We start from the raw sequence: 25,420 nt of genomic DNA, 5'->3' as shown, positions 1-25,420 counted from the left end.
GAGAAGATTTTGATTTGGATTCCTCACATTCGCAGCCCTTTTTGCATTGTAATTTGGATCGGATCAAATTCTTCGATTTCTAATTCAACAGCTGACAGTGAAAAAAATCATATTTCTAAATTCGTTGTGGAAATAAGAAATTGGAAATCCACAGATGTGGCAGTTTCCTTCACCCTCTTTGCTCTCCCCTCCACTAGGAAGTACCACCCAGGTGTAATATACTCCCCCAAAATAAAGAGCCTTGAGTACTAGAAGAAAAGCACCTGTTCCACTTTTAGAAGACCTTGCGTCATATCACCTTATCTCGATTTTTCATATATAAATATAGCTAATGTATCCTCTTCGTAAAGGATTTCTCCATAATGACCATGAACTTGCCGGCCAAATGAGGCTTAGCTGATCTTATGACTAAGGAGTCAACATGAACAATTTTAGAAGTATTCAATCCGATTAAAAATAGGGCAGACTCCCATATATCTTAAATCGACGATAGTAGAGAGAAAGAGACATAGGAGTCGATTTAAGATATACGGGGTCCATTTATCACTGCACTATTTTTAATCGGATTGAATACTTCTAAAATAATAGAATTAGTAATATCATGCAACCTCTCTCTTGCCCTCTTTCTATCTCTCATGTGAGAATTTATATGACGGGTGGCCGTGAAAACACGTGAAGTCTTGGAAAACAGGTATGGCCCACTGTTTGGGCACAACATAAATAGGTTGTGCCCCAAAAATCATTTCCATTGGATGATCCTAACCCTCCAATCTGAACTGATCTGAATATGGAGATTTCCAAAAACCATTTATGGAATCTTCTACAGATCGGAGGGTTAGGATCATCCTATGGAAATGATTTTGGGGCACAACCTATCTACGTTGTGCCCAAACAAATGAACGGTTTGGATCATAAAAAAAGAAGAAGTGGGCCATACCTGTTTTCCAAGACTTCACGTGTTTTCACGGCCACCCATCATATAAATTCTCCTCTCATGTTTATTCTCTTTCTTTTTGCCACTTCAGCTCCTCACAGCATAGACATAGGGGTCGAATTAAGATACATGGGGGTCGATTTATCACTCCCCTAAAAATACTATGGGACAATAGATCCTATCACTTCAGACTGGACCCAAATAGTGAAATGCAACTTGAGAATGAAGTTCACGACCCAACTTATCAGGTATTTTTTACATCAGCATTCTAAGATTTTTCGAGTAATTTGTTTCAACCAATCTAAACACAGCCTTAGCATCTGCACTCAATCCAAACCAAGGTTTGAAAATCCGAAAACAAGATTTCGGTGGCAATTTTGGTTTCGATGGAAATTTCGGTGAAAATCTTATAAATTCGGCTGAAATTTAAAACCATGATTCAAATCGAAAGATTTTTTTTTTTTTTTTAAATATTTGTCCTAACTAAATGTACTTGAACCCAGAGGATCTCTGGGACTATCCGTTGACAGGCCCAACAGTCACTAAACTAAGCAAAATCTAATCATTATTGGCCATGAGAAGTCCCAATGAGCACCCGGCCAATGGTTACACAAAGGGCCTCTTCTCCATGACATACTCCATTCACGTCTGCGCCCCGCGCCCCCCCCCCCCCCCCCCCCCCCCCCCCCGAATGGGTAGGGTATACTATACAAGCAGGGGTAGTCAATCCCAAGGGTTTATTGAAGACAAAATTATCCAAGCAAGGTGGCCAATCTATGCAACAACTTATCCAAGGATTTCTATCCCAGGGGAGAACAGCCCCAACAAACAATAGATAATGTGAAGTTTTAAGGAACTGCCAAGAAGCAAAGACTGCTTCAACAACGGATCAAACATAGCAGAAATTACCCCCCAAAATAAAAAAAAAACCAAGATTGCCTGAAAAATAGATCAGACATAGAAGAAATTCAAACAGCTTGCAGTTTACTATGAGCTGATTTTCCTTAATCCAAATATATCCATCTTGAATGATGGATTTGATTGCTATGCCCTGTTTGCATAGAAAAATAAATAAAATTCTGTCAATGCCATAGGAATAGTGCCCAGATAAAAATGGTGAAAAGCCTCACTCGCCATGTTTATACATTAGGATGACAAAATTCACCTTCACCTCGCCACGCCTCAGCGACCTCTCGGGATTTCACAGAATATCAAACACCTGACCTTGTCCCGGCCACCTGAAACTATTATCTGTGTGGGATTTCATTCCCTCATTCCGCTGGCATGTACCAAGACTGACTTGAAATAATAGATTAGGAAAAACTGGAAAGTTTAAACAGAGTAATTATGCACCCATGTGTTGGATTCAATAAAAAGCAAGGGAATGAAGGCTCTTACGAACTAACAGTCGTTCAGGACTCACCACGCTCTTTATCTCCCTTTCTCTCTCACCTCACTCTCCCTCTCTGAGATAAGGCTTTCAATCTCAATCATCAGGTAATCAAAGCCGTTGTTTTACAAATTGGGCATAGATTCTTTTGCATTAGCCACTGCTTGATACAAGCTGCATGGAAGTCGTGCCCACAATCCAACGTTCCAAGCCCGTCCCCTTCAACATATTCCTCCTGCCGTGCCAATTGCAGGAAAAATGGGCTTTAGATTTAAATGGTTCGCGTCCAAACATTAAGCAGCATATATGTTTTAAGCAAGGTTTTAAATTTCGGTTTCAGTGCAAATTTCAGCCAAAAATCATGTAAACTTAGGTTCAAATTTTTTATATTTTTAAAATTTCCGTTGCAATGTCTAAAATTTCGGTGGAAATCTTTAAATTACAGTGGAAATTTTATTTTTTTTAAAAAGGTAAAAAACGAAATTTCGGCAAAATCCTGTAAAAATCTGATTCATGGTGTGAATTTTGTGACCGAGATCGAAATATTTCGGCTGAAATTTAAAACTATGGTTTCAAGTGACTTACTTGACAAATACAGCATGGTTCAATCTCTGGTTGTGCTCCTAATGCAATTGACACATACTTGCACTGCTTCAGGCACTTCGAAATAGTTTCCGCACTCAATCCCGTGCTTACGTTTCCTATGCGTTCTTCCAATGCCAATAATTCCTGAAAAATACAATCATCGAGAATGCTCAGAGGGTGTGTGAATGTTTCATGGCAAAATCATGTGGTGACTTGTCCTTACCTCATAAGACATATTATCCACATCTAGTCGCATGTCTCTGTGTCGGTCCTGCAAGTCGGCAACCCCATAAAATACAGACTGGTCAAGGATTAGAAAATCCTGACACATCCCCATCAGCACATAAAATTATAGATGTGGTCATAATTACAGACCATGGGGATTGATGTTTACTATGTCATTAGTTTTGCACTTCTAATAACATCCATGGGTGGGATATTCAACTGGTGAGCCTGCAGTCAGGCCACACCAGCTGATCGAACTTTGGTTGGTAAACTGGGATCGAACCTGCGACCTCAAGGTTGAGAAACAAAGCCTCAACCATTGAGCCACAGGCCCAACCCCATAAACAATAAAGGCTATCAATATAAACAATATTTAAAATAGATTAAACTGGAATAGATAGATGTGAGTCATATGCAGAACATAAAAAGTTGAATAACTACAAGCACTATTAATATAAGGAATTTGCTAGGCAATTTCGCGGCCAGCTTTTGCATGTGAGAACGGCCACACAGGTGGACTTCTTGGCAGATTCTGCATTATTCATTTAATTCATCTGAGGTGCCTGTTCTCACTAGCAAAAGACAGCCGCGAAATAGCTTTCTGCGAAATTGCCTAGCAGATCCCTTGATATAAACAAGAAATAAAATTATGACGGACTGGCCAGATCAGAGCACAAAATTGAAATAACTAACCTCGAATCTTAAATTCTCTCCTCTGCGCACATGCTCCAATACATTACGTATCTGTTATAGAAGAGTAACTGAATTGTAAGCACCAAAAGACATTCAGATTAACAAGAATGTTAAACAAAAAAAAGCAAATGTAAAGATCAAACTTAAACATTGCAAACTTGAAATGGCAGGATACTACACAAGAAATTAAAATAGCTATGATTTGTAAATTCATTGTGTAACTAGAACGTATAACTTTTAGAATCATGAGAAAAAAGTGTAAATCATACTGATCAATTCCATTACCGCCTCAGCAAGAAAATGGTATAGAACAGTAGGGCAGAACATTCGTGTCAGAATTCCGGTCTTTTTTGCCAAGTTTAGTTTTATTTCGGCTGCACCGAATGAAACAGGGTGACACACGTCATGATTTTCTAGGTATTTTTCAATTTTTTTCTATTTTAGCCTTCTTGTCTACCCATTATATAGTTGTTTTAAGGGCATCTTATGTCTTTTTAACCCCAAACATATGGGAGTTTTAAAAACACATTAAATACGTTGATCAAAGCTGTCCTAGGCTCCTAGTGAATATCCCCATCTATCAGTTGTCTACTTGTCCGTCTTTCAATGGCCCGTGAGTGTTATAAAGAGAATAGAACAAATCCAAAGAAGATTTCTCTGGGGAGGTTTGAATGAGTAGGAAAATACATCTTGTTAGGTGGAAAGAGGTTTGTAAGCCTATTAGGCGGGTGGCTTGGGCATTAGAAGTCTGAAGGAGGTAAACAAAGCGCTTTTGGGCAAGTGGTTATGGAGATATGGCGAAGAAAGTAACCATTTGTGGGTGAATGCTATCAGAGAGCAATACGGAGAACTGCCTTGAAGATGAGAATGAGATGATAAATACCACAGTAGAGGAGTAACTGTGTGGTAAGATGTTCTGAAACTTCACTTCGAGTTTAGTGAAGACATCCACTTCAGAGTTTATTCATGGGAGAGAATCAGATTTTGGAGGGCTAAATGGTGTTGCGATGAGGCTTTCTGTGACATCTTCCCAGACCTCTTTTCCGTAGCTAAAAAGAAAGATATTTGGGTGAAGGAATGTATCGTTAAAGGGGAAAATGGCATTGCATGGGACTTGAATTTCAAAACATTTTTGACAGGGAGTTGGAGCGGTTCGTTGCTCGGGTACTAATAAAAGAGTTTGGATCCGGTGCAAGGGATATCAACGTCAAATCTTTCTACATCCAACTCACTTCTTGCACGGCATCTCCGCAGGCTGACAAAGTGTGGAGCATCCCAGCTCCCCCAAGGATGTGCACCTTTGGTTGGTCGGCTATGTTGGACAAGATTTTGACAGTTGATCACCTGCGCCATCGCCACATGTTGATGGTGGACCATTGTGCTCTTTGTATCAAAGCAGGTGAAACGGTTTATCACCTCCTTTTACATTGTAAGTTTGCAAGGGAGGTTTGGAATAGTGTCCTGTGCAGATTTGGTATCTTATGGGTATTCCCCGCCCTAGGGGTGAGGATTATTCGGTTAAAACTGAATAACCGAACCGAACCGAACCAAATTGGTCGGTTCGGTTCGGTTTTTTTCTTTTCGGTTTGGTTTCGGTTTTCTCAACAACAAAAAAAATCGGTTAACCGAATAACCGAAATTATGGATGAAAACCATTTTTTTCCAAAAAAAAGTTCTATATGTGCACTCCGTAGGATGATCAAAACCGTCCATTTGATTGATCACAACTTAATTAGGTTGTGCTCAAAAAATCATTTCGATCGGATGATCCTAGCCCTCCGATCCAAACCGAAATTTTGATTTTTTTTCCCTCTTTTTCTCCCACAATTCGTTCGGTTTCGGATAATTTCGGTTTTACCGAATTTTGGTAACCGAAATTATTTCGGTTACCAATTTTCGGTCTATTCGGTTCGGTTTAAACCGAATAACCACCCCTACCCCGCCCGCTTGGACCAACTCATTGATTCTTGGCCCTTGGCCCTTTGGAAAAAGAAAGGCAAAGTTCTTCGGAATGTGGCTTTACTGGGTCTTGTGGAATGAGAGAAATGCTAGAATTTTCAAGGGTTTGGCCGGCTCAGCCTTCATATTTGTAAAGGCTATCACAATATCCTAGGTAAAGACTCTTCCGTCCTTTAGCTTTGTTTCCACCTTCAACCTTTGGAATGGTGGGAAGGAGGTGTGCTCTGGTGGAGGTCAACCAACGCGTGTGTATCCAAGAAATAAAATAAAAGGCATCTCACATCTGGTCTGTCGCATGTCAGACCAGCCACCTCGTGAATGAAGACAACAGATTTTGTCTCCATTCACAAGGTGGGTGGTCTGACACGCGACAGAGCAGCAGCGAAATGCCTTTTGCGATGGACGCTAGGGAGATGATATTTTCACTCCCCTTGCATTACGGGCACGCTCCCCTTATAACGTGATTTGACGTGAAAAGTGGGCAACTTTAATGCTTTTTGGCGTCAAATCACGTTATAAGGGGGGGCACATACGTAATGCGGGGGGGGGTGGGGGTGAAAGTATCATTTCCCTAGATAAATCATATATATATCATGCAAGTAAGTTACTAGTGTAAAGGCAACAATTATTTCAAGAACAAACCTCCGATGCTAGCCTGCTTCTCCCTTCTGGGGCAGCTGCCAGATTACGCAATGACAAGGGAACTCCGAGTACACCATCGCCCCCTTGTCTATCCATCCAGAATGCTGACCTCAGATATGGCAGATGATGACCTTGATGAGCTGCTACAGATGGAAGCACCATCTCCTGTGAGGAAGTGGAAGCAGTTGAACGTAGTGGAGGAAAAGCAGGCTCTGACAACCTTTGCGGATATTGACCAGGAGGATTTTGATAAGGTACCCAGGTCAAACCTGGTGTAGGATGGACTACAGGACTAGAGCCAATTCGAGATGAAGAGACAGAGCTTCCAGGTACACTTATATTCCCGTTGACCAAACTCCCATTTGTTGGATCTTGTGTGAAATTCCTCATCTCATTTGCTGGCACAAACATTGGATGCTCTGAGATGCTTCTTGGAATGCTCCTTGAGTTTGCTTCCTCTCGGAAAGCAGATGGTCTCTCTCCTGCAATGACAGGAGAACTTGATGAACTGCTAGCTCTTGCATTAGGAGCCCCATTCCACGGGTAAGGGTGCAGATTACGTGCAGGAAAACCAGGAAAATGTGGCACAACAGATTGCGACTGAGAAGAGCTTGCACTGGTTGCTGCTGGCCTAGACTCCAAGGGATGATTAAATGGGGGAAGCCTAGAAGAAGATTGAAGGGGTGACCAAAGATGAGAACGTCCACTAGCATTCCCTGGGGCAATTATTAGATTGGGTGTGGTAGAATCTTGTTGATGTGCAGGATTAACCCGCATTCGAAAATTCCTCTGCGAGTTTTCTGCATTTCCAGCTATACTTGAACCAATATGAGAGTCAGGAGCTATTCCTCTCACATCGACGCCAAATCTTGGGTTGAACTGTCCTTCGTGAGGATTGACAACAGAAAGATGCTCCGCAGGACTAGATATACTTAAACTACTAGCAGCATTATGCCGTGCCGGAACAGACTGCCATACACTGGTCTCAGCTCGCTGGAAGCAACTTGAACTTCCACCTAAAGACGACTGCCCAGAAACTCCCTCAAGGGCCTTCCTTTTGCAGGATAAACGTCGACCATCCAGTGAACAACCAGGTCTCCCATCAACATCTTGAGAAAAATACTCAACAGTTCCAGAGGCAATTGCACAAGGATCAGTAGAACCACTAGCAGAAGGAATCCGCTCAGTTTCTGATCCGCCTAATTTATAAGGATGGGGACAGATAGCTGCATCCATGACCAGGACACCATTCCCATCAAATCCTGGATTGAGGTTTTGAGTCTGAGGAATATCATCAGAACTGGAATTTTGAAATAGCAATGGTTCGTTGGCAACTTGATTGGTATTAAGGTTTATATTCACACTTTCCAAAGAAAGAATGTTTGGTTCAAATCTCCTTTCTTCTAATCTCAAACTAGGTCCAGCATGATTGGTCAGAGAGGCAGTCCACGCATGCTCAATTTTCGATTCATCATGGCTAGACTGGTTTAGTGTGGGATCAACAGAGCTTGATCCGCCAAGATTCCAGATATTCAAGTTCCCACTGTCATGATTAACAGAATTCACATATGCAATATTTGTATCACTGGGAGAGTGTAGATAATCTGGCAAGCTCTGGGAGTCAACATGATTTAGCATGTTATTCCAGAAGAGTTCTTCCATGCCAGAGTTGTTTGAGGTAGACCCATGGTCAAATTCAAATGTTTCCGTTAAGGACTGGACAGTACTCCTTTGCCCTTGCATTAGGGCTGATATGTTTTCCCCTTGAAAACTTTGTAAAAGGTAGTAATGTCACGTATAACACTTCTCCTGCAGAAATCAAATTATGCAGCCTGCAAAAAGGAATGTTAGAGAAGCTCAAGGAAGGTACCGGAAAACACACAGGCCAAAAACAGTGACTGTAACAAAAGCTATGCAATGTGGAAACAGAATATTTATGAGAAATCGTAAGAAGCCGTCACATAGACAGGAGACAAGAGAAATCAGAAAGATAGGAAGCATGTTAGTAGAAGTATACACCGATAGCCTGTTACTGTGGAGTGAACTGTAAAACTAAAAATTATACTTAAGTACTGAAGAAAAGAATGTCCTATCTATGGATGCAAAAGGCAGAAATAAAATGACGAAAATACTTGCATGGTCACATCTTTTCAATCGTAAATTTTAAGGACGGAATATAAAATACTCAAGTCACAACCTACAATTTAGGCCATCCGTAATTAGAACTAATGCCATCCATTAGACCCAAGTAGCAACACATACCCAACAAGTAATATCGCAAGGTGTGCACGGAATGATGCCAAACACATGATGTGCCACATCACACTCCATGATTATTCTCTAAGGCTTTGCTTTTTTGCGACAACTTGTGGTGATCCACTCATAATGATAAACTTGCAGACTGTAAAGACGAGAGCCAACTAAGAGACACATATCTTGCAAAATAAATTTGTCAGAAATTATCCCCTTGTTGATTTTGACATCTTTGATGCTGATTGTGATGTAAGGTCTTCTTTTTAGAGATCTTTCAAAGCTTTGAAACATACGACATCCACAGATAGGAGCCCAAAAGAGACATTCGTTGATGAAATGCATCTTCCCCTCGATTATGAGCATTAAACTTGCGTTTAAGCATAAAAGTGTATTCCCAAGGGAAATAAATCCATAATGCATGTTGAGTATTCGTTTTTTGGGGTGGTGGTGGGGGATCACGATACCTGAAAGCTTCATGAATAAGGTGTAAAACAACTTCCCCGTGAATCAAAGAGTGCTTCAAACCTTGATTCTTAAAGCCATGAACAACTCTATAGAACTCAACATAATAAGTAGAATACCACTTATGCACATCATTGAGTTTCTCGCTAGAAAGGGCAATAGGATGCTTCCCTTTGCTTAGGTCTGCTATTTGACATGCTGATAAATCTTTCTAGTCAGTATTTAAGAACTCGTGCCCAGACAAGAACTCGCCAAGGTAAAACCAAGTTGGCATGAAGTGCTCGGGTAAACCTGTTTTGCTTGGCATGTAGTGCTTGGCAAACCTTGGGCAATCTCTGGATTGGGGCGATTTTTATTGATACCAATTAACTATACAGTTCACCTTCTTCATGATTTTTTTCTAAAGGATTCATTTAGCTGACCCCAACTAGTTTGGGACAAAGGCTTTGTTGAGTTGAGTTCAGTTGAGTTGATCAATTGACTATACAGTGGTCCCAAGCCACTGGTGGTAAATCCGTGAGGGCAACCTCAACGATCTTATGTTCTTTTCTTTTTTCTTTTGTTCTTTCTTTGTTTTTGGTTTTGGCTGCCTTCAGACTTATGACTGTTCTCAGCTCTGAATTAATTAATGAATAGCTTAAAAGGGAGGAAATGAGTTCACTTGGAGAGTCACTGATTGGCACATCGAGTTTCTTATTGACTTGGGCAGGTCAAAGGAATGTTTGAATGACTTGGCAGGGCAAAAATTGAGTAGACTTGGGCGAGTCATGGGAAAATTTCTTACTCATTAGGGCCAAAATCGAGTACACTTGGGAAAGTCAATGATTGGCTCATTGAGATATTCATACAGTGTTCCCAATCACTTTAGTCCGTATAAAAGTGTTGTACTTCATGCATTAAGTAACTAGCATAATAAGAGAGCAGAAACTCGAATGACTAGGGAATAAAAAGTCACTACTCCATGCAAACTCCTCCAATTCTACAAGAAATAGGAGTCCGGGTAACCCTCATCACCTCCATAACTAGATAATCATCAACCTTAGTGTAACTGGCCTCAGAAATACTAAACAACATCCTACCTATAATTTGTGGACACGGACACGAGTGTCGCGTGTTGACACTGACACGAAGTGTCGGACACGGCAAACGGGAACACGGCTAAAATAGAAAATATATATAATCACAATTTGTCGATACGGATTCGTGTGTCGAGTTTCGACACGGATACGAGTTGTCTGACATGGCAACATTTAAACATTTAGAAATGGTGGCACGTACATACACATTAAATTATTGATTTATTACACAAATACGTGTCCATACGCCCACATTAACTCTAGCACTCCTAGCAATACATTTAAAAGTGTCCAAAGGAGTGTCGAGACAGGTGGACACACATATCGTGTCGGACACAGCAGGACGTGTGTTGACAATAAAATCAAAGTGTCGGCTAAATCATGGCAGCCTACACAAGGATTAGAATGGAAAAAAAAAATCAATCCAACAAGGATTTCAATGGGACAAAGCTAATTCTTTTTTTTCTTTTTTCTTTTTCTTTTTTTGAAAAAGATACCAATTTTATTAAGAATATAGAAATTATTACAAGTGCACTCCAATCAGTAAAGATTTCCCCGTATAAAATGAGGCACTATATGCTCTCCTAATTTGGCTAGACGATCAGCCAAATCGTTGGCACTTCTAGGAATGAGAGAAAAAGTGATTGTATCGTACATACTTGGATCTTTAATCTAATCTACTAGATTGGCTAGTCTCCGCGGCCCGTTGCAAATTCCTTTAGCCCACAAAATCGTGTTAGAGGAATCGCTTTTTACTGCCAAACTACCCTCCATTTGCCGATGAAAATGGTCAATCCTTGGTGGAGTGCACGAACCTTAGCTTCAATGGAGTCGATAATATGAATTGGGCATGTGAAGCAGTAGATGATGCTGCCCAAAGAATTCCTAAACACCTACAATACCTGCCTTGCCTAGGTTTCCAAGGGAGCAACCATCGACATTGAGTTTGATGGAATTTGTTGGAGGGGGCTTCCATCCTTGGTGGAGTGCACGAACCTCAGCTTCAATGGGGTCAATAATATGGATTGGGCATGCGAAGCAGTAGATGATGCTGCCCAAAGAATTCCTAAACACCTACAATACCTGCCTTGCCTAGGTTTCCAAGGGAGAAACCATTGACATTGAGTTTGATGGAATTTGTTGGAGGGGGCTTCCATCTCACTACTACTTTAGTTTTGGGAATGTTACTTTTCAAAATTGTGTTCCAATCTCAAAATATGAAGCCTACAGAGGAATTGCTTTTTACTAGGAATGAGAGAAAAAGTGATTGTACCATACATACTTAGATCTTTAATCTCATCTACTAGATTGACTAGTCTCTGTAACCCGTTGCAAATTCCTTTAGCCCACAAAATTGTGTTAGAGGAATTGCTTTTTACTGCCAAACTACCCTCCATTTGCCTATGAAAATGGTCAATCCTTGGAGGAGTGCACGAACCTCAGCTTCAATAGAGTCGATGATGTAGATGGGGCATGGTTTTAAATTTCGGCCGAAACGAAACTTACATGAAGTCATTTCTTTACAAGATTTCGGCGAAATTTCGGAAATTTCACCAAAATTCTGAAATTTCGCCGAAATGTCACTGAAATTTCGTTTTTGGCCTTTTTTACAAAATTTCTACCGAAATGTTATAATTCCCACCGAAATTTATGAAATATTCACCGAAATAGCCAAAATTTCCACTGAAATCGCCGAAATTTACATCGAAATTTTAGACATTTCGGTCGAAATTAAAAAAAGAAAAGAAATCATAATCATATTTCTACATAATTTCGGCCCGAAACCGAAACGTTTCGGTTTCGGTGGTGACTGAAACCGACACCGAAACCGAAATTTAAAACCTTGGGATTGGGCATGTGAAGTAGTAGCTGACATTGCCCAAAGAATTCCTTATCACCTACAATACCTGCCTTGCCAAGGTTGCCAAGGGAGCAACCATCGACATTGAGTTTGATGGAATTTGTTGAAGGGGGCTTCCATCTCACTACTACTTTAGTTTTGGGAATGTTACCTTTCAAAATTGTGTTCCAATCTCTAAATATGAAGCCTACAGAAAAAGAGTGGTGTTCAAGAGCACAAGAGACTACTGTTGATTTGATATTCCCAACCATCCAATCAAGAGAAGTTTTTCTGCCTTCCAAAATACGAAAATTCCTCTCCATCCAAATAATCCAAAATACAACAAAAGGTGTGAGGCGCCACAGTGTTAGACCCTGAGAGAGCCAAAACCTTTTATTCTCCAGCCCCCCCCCCCCCCCCTCCCAATATCTCTAGTATTGAATTCGGAAATACCCAGTTGACTCTGTGTACTAATTAAGAACCTGGTCCCAAATGAAAGAAGCTAATTTGTAGTGAATGAAGAGATGCGAAGGCGATTCCTCATTTGAATCACAAAGATAACACTTGTTTGCCAGACGAAGATGGTGTTCTTTCAACCTATCCTGCATGTTGATGCTATTAAGAGTCGTCGTCCAGAAAAAGGCTTGAAAGCTTCCAAACATTCTGCTAAGGAAGAGGCTGAAGGATTGCCCAGAAATCTAAATAGCGATTTAACGAGAGTACGCATTAGATTCTGGGGGCCATAGCCAGAGATCTGGCTGATCCAAAGGGATGTAGATCTCCTCTAACCTGCAAAGAAGATTAGTATAACAAATAATCTTAGAATTTGTAAGATTCCCAGACAATTCTACCCCCACACAACCCTTCCCCCCCCCCCCCCCAATCCATGGAAACAATCAGAAACCTTCACATTTTCTTTTTAAATGGAGAAACCCTCACATTTTTATCTCAAACAATCCTAAAAAGGCTCAGAAGATGTGAGACAACCGGATAATATATTAATATCTAACCATTTCTTTGCCATTCAAAAAAATAATAATAATAACTAACCACCTATCTCTCCAAAATCCCACACTCTTCCCATCCCCCCACTCTAAATCTAATCCCCTGGAAAAATTATCATAGATATGGTAAATGGACGACTTCCAAGCCCCCGAGCCACAACCTCTACCTAGTCTACCAGCCTCCCACCCATCCCTGGATTCCTCATATTTACTTTTGATAAAATTCCTCCAAAGAGTGTTCTTTTCCATTTCGTAGCGACGTAAAAACCTCTAACTAGTCTACCAACCTCCCACCCATCCCTGGATTCCTCATATTTACTTTTGATAACATTCTTCCAAAAAGTGTTCTTTTCCGTTTCGTAACGACGTAGAAACCTCTAACTAGTCTACCAACCTCCCACCCATCCCTGGATTCCTCATATTTACTTTTGATAACATTCTTCCAAAAAGTGTTCTTTTCCGTTTCGTAGCGACGTAGATATTTCCCAAAGAGAGCTTTGTTTCTTCTAATAAGATTTTCAATCCCCAATTCTCCTTCATTCGTTGGCAAGCACACTTGAGACCAACTTATCAAGTGTTTCAATTTTTCCCTTCCTCCTTCCCTTCCCAAAGAAATCTCTTTGGAGTTTTTCCAGCTTCTTTGCGAACCACTGTCGGGATCTTAAATAAAGACATATAATAGAATGGAAGATTGGCTATGGCCGCTTTGATAAGAGTGATGTGACCCCCAAAAGTGAGAAAAGACTTCCAACCCTCCAACTTTTTCTCCATCCTCTCAATGATTGAGATACATAATGTTGCCAATGGGATACCCTAGGTACACTAGCGGGAAAGAAGATATTGAGCAACCCAAAACATCCGCTAAGCTCTGCAATTGGCTATGGTCCACATTACACCCTACTATTGAGCTAACTCAGGTTAATTTTCAAACCTGAGACCACTTCGAACCACGTCAAGATAATATGGAGGTTAATAAGCTTTGCAAAAAATGATGGTGTCATCTGCAAACTGAAGTTGCGAGATGGATCAATCCTCTAAATTTGACCCCTTCTATCAACCCAACTAAACTTACTCGGCTTTCACTGATATCTTACTCAAGGCTTCTCCCACGATCGTGAAAAGGAAAGGAGAGAGCAGATCTCCCTCACGTAAACCCCTCATGCTTTGAAAAAATCCTTTAGGGCTTCCAATGATTTGGTATGCATTCCATTATCCACTTCCTCCATGTTAGTCCAAAACCCATTCCTCCAAGCGTATAGTCCACAAAGGGCCATTTTACATGATAATAGGCCTTCTTTCGATCAATTTTGGAAATCCCATATATATATATATATATATATATATATATTTGATCAATTTTTTATCAAAAATGGGCAGATTTGTGGACAAATTGTGTCTGTCCATTTTTCCCCATTTTTCCCTCCACATTTGGACGGGTTAGGATGATCCTATGGATCTGATTTTTTTTGGACGCCCTATGTAGGTAAGGGCCTTTCAAATGAATGGTTTGGATCACCCAAGAAATGTGAGCCCCCACTGTTTTTAGCTCGACCGAGTAGATAAGCTTATCTAGCTGACCGAGTACGCTCACTTTTCCGATATATATATATATATATATATAGAGAGAGAGAGAGAGAGGAAATTGTTGGTGCGCTTAAGCTCACCAAGCTTATGGTGCGCTTAAGCGCCCAATCACATGGGTCCCACATTTTCTGAGGTGATCCAAACCATTCATTTGCAAGGCCCTATCGTAGATAGGGGGTGTACCAAAAATCAGCTCCAAAGGATCATCCTAACCCCTCCATTTGAGGAGGGCAAAAATGGGCAGATTTGTGGACAAACAATGTCTGTCCATTTTGACCTCCGCAAATGGATGGGTTAGGATGATTCTATGGAGCTGATTTTTGGTACACCCCCCATCTATGTAAGGGCCTTTCAAATGAATGCTTTGGATCATCCTAACAAAGTGGGCCCCCATGTGATTGGGCGCTTAAGCGCACCATAAGTTTGGTGAGCTTAAGCGCACCAACAGTTTCCTCATATATATATAATTTGTGCATTTTCTTAGCAAAGATAATAAAATGTCTTATATAGATATATTCATAGCTAAATCAATTTTATTAGGGAAGTACCGATGAAATCCTTCATCTCATGAACAAATCAAGAAACAGATCGTCAAAAATACAACATGAGAAAAATGAACAGATCAAAAAACCTAATAATTTAGCAAAATCACCAAACAAAGTTTTAAAAAAAATCCTCAAAACCTAATTCCTAAGAACCAGATTAGGTCCTTTGTTTTCCTCAAAACCTAATTTCTAACATCGAGAACTAGAATAAACAGAAAATAATCAACCGAATAAGTCTATGTCATTCAAATCATCCATCCACATATTATATTAGACAGATCTAGATCATAATCTGAATATTTCAAGGCAATCGAAAAATTAATTTTCATTAATCGATACTCAAAATTTAAAAAAAAAAAACATCGAATAATCCGTACCTGAAAAAAGGCAGAGCAAAGAAGGGATTAAATCGATGAATCGATGATCAAACCCTAACTTTAGAAGGGTTTGGGTTGGGAAAAATGAGAGAGAGATAGCTTAGAAAGGTTGGTTTGAGGAAAATGTGTGTGTGAGAGAGAGAGATATGTCCTTCTTCTGAGGGGTGCGCTTACCAATTTAGAAGGGGTGTCTAACTTTAGCCGGACTTACTCGAAATGGAGCCGCGCCGTATGGCTCTCACCTACACACCTCCTTGACTTTTGTCTGAAAATGCTACTGGGCTACGCGCTTGGGATAAAAACCTCATCCCATGCAATCCTATTTACATCTCAAACTGACATAGATGATCCTGGCCGTTAATCTGGTGGATCACCCACTACATTAAAAGCTGTGATTCGATCCCTTTTCTTCATTTCATCAATGGGTTTTATACATATAATTGGATGATGTACATAAATCTCCACAAATAGGAGGGTTAGGATCATGGAGAAGAATTTTGGAGTTCGACCTATCTAGGCCGGGGCCCAATAAATGAATGGCTTAGATCATTCAGTTTGTAGGTCACACTATACTTTTGGGTTGCATGTGTACCTTCTTATAGTCCACTTCCACATGCTTGGTGTGAGCTTGAAAGAGAGGTATGATAGTGAGATAAAAGATTAGTGGTGCAACTCGGGTTGATTTTTTGGAATTCGGGTTGAGCTTTTACCTTAATATCAGGTTGATTCCTATTCATTTTTTTAGCAAAAGCTCAACTCCAACCCGACCCAAGTTGCACCCCTAAGATAAATCACAATAGATAATGTCACACCACAAATTGAAATGACCTTTGGTACAGTATTAACAAGGCTTTTGTATTTGCTTTTGCTACTAGACTAAGCTATCTCAGCATGTGAGGGTTATCCTTTATATAAAAATAAGATATCAATGACATAATAGAAAGATTACATAAGATCTGGGTTTGTTTAGAAGGATACTGAAATAGATAAGGAAGCTAAAAAATACATATAAAGGAGATACGCAGTAGCTCAGATGTATGATTAGATGTTGATGAGGGCGTATCTTTAGCGGTCAGGATCAAACCTAATGGTGGATCTTTGGCTCACGCGGAGGGACACGATTAATCGATCGATCGATCGAATGGTTATGATTTTATCATTGCAATGGCATTTGGATTTATCTCATTTACAAGCCACCCATAATATATTTATTTTTTTGGAAAATTATATTAAAATCAAGAGAAAGAACAAAGCCCAATACAAAGATGGTCCTAAAATACAAAGAGCAAAAACTAATTTTACAATAAACACGAAGGAAAGATGCTACATCAAGGGGGGAGATAGTCAAACACCAAGAACTCTTAGTAGAACCTTAAACAAGAGTTGATGGATCAGGGCTCACGATCGCCTAATCTACGTATCTCTAAGGTTGTGTTTGGAGTGACGGAATCAGGAATCATAATCGGCATCCTTTCAATTCCCATGTGAACAGATTGGAAGAACAATTAAAATAAAATGTTCAATTCAAAAAATTCCAATAAAAATTTCATTGCTACCCCCCCCTCTCTCTCTCTCTCTCTCTCTCTCTATGCCCTAATGTCAATTCCGCCCTATGATTCTTATCATCTTTTTAACCAAAACATCAGAACCCTATCGAATCGAAATACGATTCCGATTCCAGTAATCCAAACGCACCAATAAATGTGTCTCAAAAGACTTTATGGTAACATTTGATAACATTCATAGACAGAAATGAGGCCTAATAAATGTATCTTAGGAAGGAGCATACATATTTTCCTTACCAAATACTTTTCTCTCACTTACTTTCTAAGGATTCACACCCCATCTCTTCCCTTTCACATGGTCTTTCTCACTTTCTAAGCGTCCCCACCCCATCTTTTCCCTTTCACACCTCGCATGTTGCCAAACCTAGCTGGTGACTCTCCGGTCTAGACCTATTAATCCCCTTTGTTTTTATCTAGCGTATTTGTATTTGTAATTGTAACCATCTTTTACACGACAAGCAAGCAGGTGGTCCGAGGAGGAAAAAGGGGCAAATATATCATTTCCCTTTATTTATCATACTATAAATTTATAATGTTCTATCTACCTTTCGCACACTGGGTTTGGATTGTAGGAATCAAGGATCAGAATCGACATTATCTGATTCCTATTCTAATTCTCCTATACAAGTATGCGGAAAAAATAAAATAAAATTCTTAATTTAAAAAAATTCTAATAAAAACCACATTCCGGGGCGGAATCAGAAAACCACCTCTTGGGGCGGAAAACAGATTCCGGCTCTTTCCGCCTGATAATTCTAATAAATCTCCACAAATAGGAGGATTAGGATCAACCTATGGAAATGATTTTTGAGGCACAACATATTTAGGCTGTGGCCCATCTAATGGACGGTTTGGATCATCCTGTGATGCGGGCCATACCGTACTTTTAATAAAGTGAGGAGTGCCCTCATCAAAATACAGTAGTGCTGATAACATTTCCCCCTATATATGTGTGGCTCAACAAATGAACGATTGGGATCATCTTATAAAAGTGGGCCCCACTATACTTTTTGAAAAATATTGAACTTCATGGGCACAAAGCATATAAAATCTCAATCTGTGAGGCAGTTCCTCAGAAAGCCATCTCTCATATATCTTTTGCATGTGATGACTGCCACACATGTTGACTTTTTAGCAGATTATGTCTTATTCAATTAATTCCCGGATGTGGGCGCAACTCGGGTCGGGGTTGAGGCCAACCCCTCAACCCACCCGACCCAAAGCACCATTTACTTAACCTGAACCCAACCCAACTTCCAACCTGACGAGCTTCAACCCGACCCGAACTCAACCTGGGTTGGGAAAACTCAACCCAACCCGGCCCCTGTTTTTCGGGTTGAACCCGACCAGGGGCGATGCCAGAAATTTTGCACAAAGGGGGCAAAAATTATAGTAATTTTTTTTCTCCAAACAAACGAAAGTAATATTTAGTTTCCAAAAAAAACCCTCTATATATTCCATCACCAGCGGCGTAAACATCACTTCGGCTAAAATGCCCTTGGCTATATATTTCAATCTTGTTCCGAAGAACAAAACATATTCAAGTGAGGAATGATAGAATAAAGTGCGGCATACAAAAACCAGCTACAAGGGCGCCTCCATTGGTCCAATCTTAAGAAAGTGAGAAAGTGGATCACTTTCTTAAGATTGGACCAATGGGGGCGCCCTTGGAGCTGGTTTTTGCAAGGGCGCCCTTCAGTCTATCATTCGTCAAAAAGCGGAATGTTAAATTCTCTTGCAAACCCCACTGGTGGAACGGGACCAATGTGCATTTATAACTTGTATAAGTCAAAGAACAATAAATGGATTCGGTGACATTCACCAATGGGGCACCCTTTCATCTATTTTCTGCATTCGGTGACATTCACCAATAACGGTATATTTGTTCTTTCCCAAAAAATTAAGGGTTACAAGTGCCGTCGCCCCTGGACCCAACCCGAGTTGAACCCCTAATCTGACGTGGATGTCATTAGATGCAAAACACGGCTGAGAAATGGCTTTCCAAGAAATTACCTAGCAAATCCCACTGTAATAAACATGTTTCTTTATTGGGCAGTGATACATCGACCCCCATATATCTACCCCTTTTAACTCAATAAATCGTGGCGTGTGAGTAAAGTTTCCTTCTGCCCCACCAAAAACACCGTACAAGTTCACATGCCCTAACTTTTTACGTTAAAACGGGTACATTACGTCGATTTATCACTCCCCTGCTTTCTTTTGTCCTTCATTTTCTTTTCATAGAAAATTTTTATTGGAAAATATTTTCAATAGAATTTGTTTTTATCAGCCTCATGCTGGCATAGCATGAGTAGGACCGATCATTTTACAACACATGTTTCGACAAGATGAGGCCCATCAGGGTTGGGTCCGTAGCTCAATTGGCTGACACTTTGTCTCTGAACCTCGAGGCTGCAATTTTTATTTTATTTTTTGAAATGATGAGATCTTATTCATTCAAAAGCAACTGATTGAATGAAGAGACGGACGACATACTCCCATCCTAGCTAGCTCATTCACCTCTCCGTTCGTTGGTCACCTCACATCATTTTATTTTTTTATTGGTACCTGACATGATGGAAACAGACTAAGGGCCGGGGGTTAGTGGGGGCGGATTTAGGGGGTATTTGGCGGATTCTTGAAATCCACCGTTAGTCGTAGGAGCTTTTTTTCGGGAACTATGAAATGCACCCTCAAGTCTATCAAAAATCTCATCGAAGATCACTAAAAATCTCTACGAAAGAAGAGAATTCTTCTCAAGTCCCTTGATCACGATAAGTGAGTCCTCTTACACTATTAGATTGTCCAAGTGCATGCCCGCCGGTTTGAAACATTTATGCCAATTGGACCTCAAGGCTCAAGTGCAGTCCTAGACCCCCTCAGTTGACGGTTCGTCCACAGATTAAAGGGGTAGGGTGATCCGATTGAGCTTATTTTTTAGGCACACCCTATCTATGTCAGGCCTCATTAGATGAACGCTTTGGATCATCCAAACAATGTAGGTCCACTGTGTTTTTGGTAGTGTTTTGATGATCCAAAGCGTTCATTTGATGGGCCCTGACATAGATAGGGTGTGCCCAAAAAATCAGCTCCATCGGATCATCCTAACCCTTCAATCTGTGGACGAACCGTCAACTAAGGGGACCTACCTTTTACAAATTGAAACTACAGGGGTGTTGTCACGTTTTAAACTATAGGGGTAGAAGTGGATGTGTCAGAAACTAGAGGGGGTGTAAATGTAATTTCTCCAAAAAAAAAAAAAGTGCAATCCTAGCTTACCTCCTTAAAAGAAGCTGAAGCCTATCATTTTGAAACATCTCTACTCAAACCCATGGTTGGGACTTGGGCCTGCCATTTTACAACCATGACTGGGCCTACCATCTCCACCTGAATCCATGCATAGGGTGGGGCCCCACTATTTTAAACCATGTGTTGATTAGGGTGCCTCCCACCAACTCCCATGCATAGGACATGCCCACCATTTTGCCTCGTGTTTTGATGGGGTGGGTCCCACAATCTCCACCCAAGCCAATGCATAGGGTGGGACCCACCATTTTGCCCCTCATGTTTGATGGGTGGGGCCCATTATTTTACACTCTCGTATAGTGTGGACCAAGAATGCTATGTTGGGACCTTAACCGGGTAGAACTCACTCCTAAAAGTTAGTTGTTAAGGGGAGGGTTCTCATTCCCTTATAACCCATCCCCATCCATTTCACTTTTCCGATGTCGGACTATTTGCTTTTGCGTGGAACCCCAACAATCTCCCCCTCGATGCGGAAGCAACATGGACAGTCTCGCCCCTCCATGCGGCGGCAACGTGGGAACCACGAGATAATACTACACTTGGGTTTCCATGATCTTCCCCGAGGGACATTCCCGCCCTCGGAGGCAATACTACACGTGGGTTTCCGAGATTTTCCCAGAGGGACATTCCCGCCTCGAAGGCAAACCGGGTTCACCACGCCCCGTGCTCTGATACTATTTGTTGGGACCTTAACCAGGTAGAACTTACCCCTAAAAGCTAGCAGTTAAGGGCAAGATGCCCATTCCCTTATAACCCATCCCCACATTTCGCTTATCCGATATGGGACTATTTGCTTTTGCGTGGAACCCCAACATGCTAGTCTATCTATATTAGAGGACTAGTTTTGATATTGATAGTCCTCTCTTCCCCTTGGTTGTCACAATCAATGTTGTTTTCCTAAATTGGTCCGAGCCGTCCGACCCAATTCAACTGGAGGTGGACATATTTTCACTTTTTCAGCACTACTTAACTAAGTTATCTATGTATATTAGGGGGAGGGCTACGTTGATGTTGACAACCCTCGCTTCTCTTTGGTTCTCACTATTAACGCTTTCAAGAACTAGTCGGACCCAATTCATTCGGAGCTAGTCCTATTTTCGGTCTCATCTTGGTTCAGTTAGACACGTAATTAAGCAACAAAATGCAGAAAAAAAATTATACAAACTAGGGCATGTTTGACGACCATTAAAAAAAAAATAAAAATTCCATGGTCAGTTGTGAGGGATGGGCGCAGAGAGAGACCTTTTTTTTTTTTTTTTGGCAAGCTGGGGTTAGGCAGGACCCCAACCAGATGTATTAACTAAAAAAGAGATAGGATACAAGGGGGCCCCAAGGGCAACACAAGCACAAGGCCAGACAAACAGAAGCAAAGGGACAAACTGGCCACAGAGGGAAAAGATTGCATTCTACAGTAACCGACTCCCAGGGCATCATTTTTAACAAGGTTCATCAGAATTTCAGAGACCTATGCTGTGGTGGGAAGAATTTTGATTCCTTTCAAAGGGCAGTCATGTTTAGAGAGATAGTCCGCCGGTTGGTTTGCTTCTCTCCATTGGTGTGACACTTTCCACATTTCAAATGAAGTGAGAAGATCTTGCAGTAACTTTAGAGTGACTTTCTTCCTCCAAGGACAATTGCATTTTCCTGTGATGATTTGAAGAGCATTCATTGAGTCTGTTTCAATCCATAACTTTCTGATATCCATAGACCTTGCTAGCTTCACTCCTTCCAGGATGGCTTCAAGTTCGAGCTCCGAAATAGTTTCTGGGGCCTTATTCCAAGAAAACATTACCATAATATTACTAGTACTGCCTCGGATGAGGCCACCAATACTACCCTGGTCATTTGCTAAAGAGGCATCGGAGTTTAGTTTAGCCATGTCCTCTGGAGGAGGATCCCATGTGCAATGTCTTGACGATTTTTCTTTGCTAAAACAGGGGAGACCAAGGATATTTGAGATCCTTATGTTCTTTTCTGATGGGATATCTTGGAGCTTCAAGTACAGAGTTTTGAATTTGATGATATCCAAAATATCTTTGAGAGTTTGCTGCTTATGGGTGGATTTTTCCTCGAATACTCGTCTGTTTCTCTCTTTCCACAGGTGAGACACAGTAGCACTAAAAGCAATTCTGATGGCTCTGGCAATCTGGCCCTTGCCTTTGAAGGTTTTTCTCAGCCACTCTTCTTCTTTTTGGAGGCCATTATTTGGTTTTCTTCTATACCCAAACCTCAAGAGAATGAATCTCCAAACCCAGCTGGAATAGGAACAAGCAAGGAAAAGATGATGGTGAGTTTCTGGTTCAGATCTGCAAAGGGAACATGTTGAGTCTCTTTGGGAACCCAAGAAGAAAAGTCTGTCTTTTGTACTCAGTCTGGATTGAATAGCTTGCCACACTACTGGGCAATGACGAGGAAGATGGCCAGGAAACCAAAGAGAAGAGTACCAAGGTACGAGCGGATAACTTGGGAGCTCCTTTGTGAAGAGACCAGAATGAACAATCTGAGTGAGCTCTCCATATGGACCAGAGTTGAGGACTTCTTTCCAGTCGGAATCACTACGGATATCATGAACAGATACATTCCTTGGAATGTTTGATAGCATGGTGCCTATAGATGTTTGAGAATCCACTGGCCCATCAGGGTGCCATGGATCCGTCCAGAAATTCAGGTCCCTTCCTTCACCCACCAGATAACATATTCGGACCTTGAATTCATATCTGTTCTTAAAAATGCTTCTTGCACCCCAGGAAAGGGAATGAGGCATTGGAATTTGCCAAAAGTTTCTTCCTCTTAGGTATTTGGATCGGAACCATAAAATGGGGAGCAAAAAATGCCCCAAAAAAATAGGGAAAAAAACCCCATTTTGAATTGAAGCAGGGTAATATTTTCATTGGTTTAGGGATTTTTAGTATTCTCTCTATGCCTTTTCCACTATTTTCCTCCCAAGTCTCTCTCCCCTCCCTCTCTCAGCTCGTTTCTCACAATTGGGCCAACAAATATTCCATGGAATAATTTTTCAAGGATTCTTGTCAGAATTATTTTGTTATATCCTTAGATCATATTAAGAAAAAATAGATTTCTTTACGACACCCATTTCTTATTATCATAATTAGCAACGGTAATCAACGTGTATGTAAGTGGCAAATATTTTTTTTTTTTAAAAAAAAATGAATTTTACGAAGCGGTTTCGATACATGAAATGTAGAGAAAGGAGTCACAGTAAAATGTTCATGTGCCATGGCGTATTTTCGTGAACTTAGTCTTGATCCACTTGACACTGTTCCTTACCGACGACTTGAGCTTGCGTTCCATAGATAATACATTATAAGATGCCACCCTTCTCTTCCTCTTGAGCTCGGGATCACTAGAGGCGGCGAATCCGCTCTCCTTGTTGCTCGGCCCGTTGAAACTGTACGACTTCGAGCGGTCTTCGAACCCGAATCCTCGTGAATAAGACGAGGAAGAATACTCAGGGAATGACCTGCTCTTCTCCATAAGAGCTTGCCTGGTTTTGAGAGAGACCCTTTGAGGAGGAGGAAAACAGCTTTTTAGTATGGAACATAATATACAAGAGAGTCAAAAGGAGGAAAAAATTGAAGAGAAATCAAGAGATAGGGAGATGTTTTAATGTTGTTTGAGATAATTCCAAACAGTTGGGCGGCAGGCCCACATGGAGATGTTGAACCCAATTGTCTACCCACATCATAAATGCCAGTTGGCATTTTGTGGGCCGTACGATGTGGCGGTGGTGCCCACAAGATGCCTAATCCTCAATCAGCATCTTCACATGGTTGTGGGGCCCAAGTCCACAAGTGCAATAGAGAAATTGGGCTTGGTGGGCCCACTAGAGTAAATTTGGTCAATGTGGAATTGCTCCATGATGTGTACAGAGGATAAGGACTGTCTTTTGCCAACCGAACTGTATTAAAGGGAAGGGATAAATTCGTGTTTTTTACCTGGGACAGCTCCCTCTAGTGAATTTATGACTACTCTTTTACACTAGAGGGAGCTGTCCCAAATAAAATAAAAAATAGAGGGGCGAATAAATAATTTCCTTAAACAAAATTGTCTATGGCCCATCCAACACATGACGGGGGCCCACATTGTTTTTCTTTGAAGTGATGATGATGTAGAAAGATGGGCTTCCCTCTCCTCTCTGTTTTTTTTTTTATGACTACATATTCAAAGTGGTTGAATTTTGAAGAGGCAGATAGAAGGATGGTAGTAAAGTTGAATTTTGAAAGGTTTCAGTTTGGTCTAAACTAGTTTAACCATGGTTAAATCTAGGTTTAACCATGGCGCCCCACGTTTGGCTATCTCGAATATTAACTTACCCAATGGTGAGAGACAGTGGGAGAGGGATAGATGCCAGAGGGGCTTAGGACAGGAGTGAGGATAGGGCAAGAATAGCCTCAAAAATCAGGAAACTACTCAAATTATGATGATTTTTTCCTATTTTCAGCCACTTTTTACCCTCTAGGCCTCTGCTGCCAGCAATCGTGTCTACGAATATATTTGGGATGACAAGTGCAGTCGATTGGTCTTGATCCCACCCTCATTAGATGATTCTAGACCTTTGATCAAGCATGATAAAAAGAAAATATGGGCTATAGGTCTAGTACATGGAGATGGGAGGCCCCAGAATTTTTTTCTATCAGATTATTTTAACACTCCGATCAGTTTTAGAAAATATGGACTGCTAAAACACAAGCAAATAGGGGTGGTGTGATTTTTTACACGATTTTCCAAATCATGTGGGACCACCACTTCACATGGGTACAGAGTGGGGAGCCTAGGGTAGATTACCTAACACCAACCCAAAGAATACCCATCTGAGACTAACTTCAATTGGAAATTCCAATTCGCTCTATTTTTCCTATTATGTATGGTAGATATGTTGTAAATACAAAACATAAGCAGGTTTTTTAATCTTTTTTTCACTAAGAAGTCTTCCTGTACAACATTAAACAACAACACAGC

The 25,420-nt window shown here is 40.8% G+C and overlaps 2 protein-coding genes across 2 annotated transcripts; both read right to left on the bottom strand.

Annotated features, from left to right (window-relative positions):
- Positions 1-1,901: 1,901 nt before the first annotated feature.
- Positions 1,902-15,726, bottom strand: LOC143849993 (putative E3 ubiquitin-protein ligase HIP1). The gene is made up of 6 exons (XM_077359328.1): positions 15,570-15,726; positions 6,429-8,260; positions 3,828-3,878; positions 3,133-3,180; positions 2,910-3,053; positions 1,902-2,559 (listed from the first exon to the last, which is right to left on the bottom strand). Exons 2-6 carry the CDS (start codon positions 8,169-8,171, stop codon positions 2,428-2,430), a joined length of 2,118 nt encoding a protein of 705 aa, XP_077215443.1. The 5' UTR covers positions 8,172-8,260; positions 15,570-15,726; the 3' UTR covers positions 1,902-2,427.
- A 6,179-nt stretch (positions 15,727-21,905) lies between these two features.
- On the bottom strand, positions 21,906-23,204 carry LOC143850104 (uncharacterized). The gene has a single exon (XM_077359409.1). It carries the CDS (start codon positions 23,202-23,204, stop codon positions 21,906-21,908), a length of 1,299 nt encoding a protein of 432 aa, XP_077215524.1.
- Between the last annotated feature and the right edge of the window lie 2,216 nt (positions 23,205-25,420).

Source organism: Tasmannia lanceolata, unplaced genomic scaffold (genome assembly GCF_043159265.1).
Source record: "Tasmannia lanceolata isolate RefF3 unplaced genomic scaffold, GAP_Taslan_0.1 ptg000018l, whole genome shotgun sequence".
Lineage (NCBI taxonomy): Eukaryota > Viridiplantae > Streptophyta > Magnoliopsida > Canellales > Winteraceae > Tasmannia > Tasmannia lanceolata.
The sequence above is the reverse complement of the archived record's forward strand: the minus strand, read 5'-3'. Positions and strand labels throughout refer to the sequence as shown.

Bases quoted from the DNA above. Each gene is read 5' to 3' on its own strand.
- LOC143849993 (XM_077359328.1), bottom strand. From the start codon at position 8,171: ATGCAAGGGCAAAGGAGTACTGTCCAGTCCTTAACGGAAACATTTGAA. The intron at 3,181-3,827 runs GTTAGTTATTTC...GCCGACTTGCAG, and splicing joins GAGAGAATTTAAGATTCGAG to GACCGACACAGAGACATGCG. The intron at 3,054-3,132 runs GTAAGGACAAGT...TGTATTTTTCAG, and splicing joins TGGATAATATGTCTTATGAG to GAATTATTGGCATTGGAAGA.
- LOC143850104 (XM_077359409.1), bottom strand. From the start codon at position 23,204: ATGCCTCATTCCCTTTCCTGGGGTGCAAGAAGCATTTTTAAGAACAGA.